At 31.5% G+C, this 3,108-nt stretch overlaps 1 protein-coding gene across 3 annotated transcripts in view; it reads left to right on the top strand.

Moving 5' to 3' along the window:
* Nucleotides 1–3,108, top strand: part of LOC106469551 (protein VAC14 homolog) — a 33,950-nt gene that overhangs the window by 20,578 nt on the left and 10,264 nt on the right. For all 3 annotated transcript variants that reach the window (XR_002612871.1, XM_022398091.1, XM_013930047.2), the window contains one exon: nucleotides 1,687–1,752. Coding sequence is in view for 2 of the 3 variants with exons in the window: in XM_022398091.1 (XP_022253799.1) it covers nucleotides 1,687–1,752 (66 nt within the window). In the remaining variant the exon portion in view is untranslated. The remainder of the gene's footprint in view (nucleotides 1–1,686; nucleotides 1,753–3,108) is intronic.

Genomic DNA, 3,108 nt, shown 5'->3' with positions numbered 1-3,108 from the left:
ATGTATGGTAGAGTTTGTTGGGAATTAAATAGTGTTTTAATAACCTGTGAGAATACAGTGTAGTCATAAAAGTTAGATGTATGGTGAAGTTTGTTGGGAATTAAATAGTGTTTTAATAACCTGTGAGAATATAGTGTAGTCATTATAGTTAGATGTATGGTAGAGTTTGTTGGGAATTAAATAGTGTTTTAATAACCTGTGAGAATATAGTGTAGTCATTATAGTTAGATGTATGGTAGAGTTTGTTGGGAATTAAATAGTGTTTTAATAACCTGTGAGAATATAGTGTAGTCATTATAGTTAGATGTATGGTAAGTTAGATGTATGGTAGAGTTTGTTGGGAATTAAATAGTGTTTTAATAACCTGTGAGAATACATACCATACATCTAACTATAATGACTACACTATATTCTCACAGGTTATTAAAACACTATTTAATTCCCAACAAACTCTACCATACATCTAACTATAATGACTACACGAGTTTGTTGGGAATAAAATAGTGTTTTAATAAGCTGTTAGAAAAGAAAGTGTTTTTATAACCACAATTATAGCATTTGTTAAAACTATTGCAATACAAGCTAAGATTAAAGAAATGTTAAATTATAGGGTGTTTAGATGACCTCAGATGATATATTGTTAAACAGTGTAATGGACCAGTGGTTAAGGTAAAATAAATGTTAAATTATAGGGTGTTTAGATGACCTCAGATGATATATTGTTAAACAGTGTAATGGACCAGTGATTAAGGTAAAATAAATGTTAAATTATAGGATGTTTAAATAAATAATTGCAATTGCAACTGACTCAAACTGAAATACCCCTCATTAAAATGAGAATAGATTGACACAATAATGCTTGGAAACATCTTGAATGGGTAATGATGAAAAACTTTGATATAAGCTTAACATAAAAGCAAATGTACAACGTTTCGACAAGGTTTTGTCATTATCAGGTACAAGTAGTTTACACACACACAGTATGGAACAATGAGGTCACATGACTGGATATTGTTGCACAATTAGAAGAGGGTTTTATATATATATATCTGTGTCAGTGTAAACTACTTGTACCTGATGATGACAAAACCTTGTTGAAACGTTGTACATTTGCTGTTATGTTAAACTCATATTAAAGTTTTTATTCATTACCCATTCAAGCCATCTCCAAGAATTATTAGTCTCAAAGTGGGTTCCTCGTCATCGAAGATGGATATGACTTTCAATGATTTACTGAAAATATTGATAAGAGCAATCACTCTTAAACAAATTTCTGTGGGAGTGATTTGTAGCTCTCATGGATTTTTATATGATCAAGAAATTGAAGTGAATCATTGATTAAGTTGATTAAAATAATGATGTGAAAGATTAATTAGGGTAGCAGTGATCTTTTTAGTTGTGATTATGTTTGAGATTAATTAGGATAGCAGTGATCTTTGTAGTTGTGATTATATTTGAGATTGTATAGGAGAGCAGTGATCTTTGTAGTTGTGATTATGTTTGAGATTAATTAGGAGAGCAGTGATCTTTGTAGTTGTGATTATGTTTGAGATTAATTAGGAGAGCAGTGATCTTTGTAGTTGTGATTATGTTTGAGATTGATTAGAAGAGCAGTGATCTTTTAATACAAAAGCTGTTCTTTTCTAGAAGTAGTTTTTGAAGCATTGTTTATTGTATGTTTTTCAGATGTTCAAACATATCGAAGTACTCTTTCCAGTTTTGATGAAAACTCTGTCTGATCCATCTGATGAGGTGAAGTTCTTGATGTTGAAGCTCTTCTGAGAGATTGTAACTTAGTCCAAATTACATTCAACAAGACAAACAAACAAATAACTAAATTTCTCTCTTGCTTGATTGTTACTGAAATGCGATAGGTAAACTGTTTGTCGAAAGTACAATCAACAAGATTAACAAATTGCTAAATTTCTCTCATGCTTTGTTGTTACTGAAATTCGATAGATAAACTGTTTGTCGAAAGTACAATCAACAAGATTAACAAATTGCTAAATTTCTCTCGTGCTTTGTTGTTACTGAAATTCGATAGATAAACTGTTTGTCGAAAGTACAATCAACAAGATTAACAAATTGCTAAATTTCTCTCGTGCTTTGTTGTTACTGAAATGCGATAGGTAAACTGTTTGTCGAAAGTACAATCAACAAGATTAACAAATTGCTAAATTTCTCTCGTGCTTTGTTGTTACTGAAATTCGATAGGTAAACTGTTTGTCGAAAGTACAATCAACAAGATTAACAAATTGCTAAATTTTTCTCGTGCTTTGTTGTTACTGAAATTCGATAGGTAACCTGTTTGTCTAAAGTGCAATCAACAAGATGAACAAATAGCTAAATATCTTTCTTACTTGGTTGTTACTAAAACTCAATAGGTAAACTGTTTAGAATTCAGAAATCAACATTATTCCTGTGGTGAATTCAAAGGCCTCAATTTTGCCGTCAACCATAAAACAACTCCATGCCTAGAGTTCAAGGCGTGTCTAGAAGTTCTAGCCAGAAGACTAGTGACCCACTACATAAGACCACCTCTACCTCAAACATCCTCCAACTACAGAAAGAAGAAATCCATGACAATCAACCAACAGACTTTTAATCACAGGCAACTACAACAAAATATGGTTGCCCAAAGTTCAGAAAAACTATATTTTAAATAACTTTTTTAAAGAATTCTCAAACAAGACTATTACTATAGTCAACCAATCCCATAAACTGAAAAGTAATCTCACAAGTAACGAGATCAAATCCATTTATAATCTTAAAAAGAACACTAACATTAAAAGATTATAAAGGCAACACCACTGTCATCATGAACAATTCAGAATACATCGACAAAATGAACGACATCCCTTCCAACAAAAAGAAATTCAAAGCCATCCCAAACAACCTAACAAACACACGAAAAACAATTAAACAGAATTTTATTACAAATGAAAAAAGATAATTTAACTACTGACGATCTTTATTTTTATCTATGTAAAACTGATTCACGCACACCACAACACTATGCCATTCCTAAAACACACAAGCAGGACTGCCCCCTATGACCTATACTGTCCACTTATGATTCATTCAACTACAGTCTTGGCAAATACATAG

Source organism: Limulus polyphemus, unplaced genomic scaffold (assembly GCF_000517525.1).
Source record: "Limulus polyphemus unplaced genomic scaffold, Limulus_polyphemus-2.1.2 Scaffold3540, whole genome shotgun sequence".
NCBI lineage: Eukaryota > Metazoa > Arthropoda > Merostomata > Xiphosura > Limulidae > Limulus > Limulus polyphemus.
The sequence above is the reverse complement of the archived record's forward strand: the minus strand, read 5'-3'. Positions and strand labels throughout refer to the sequence as shown.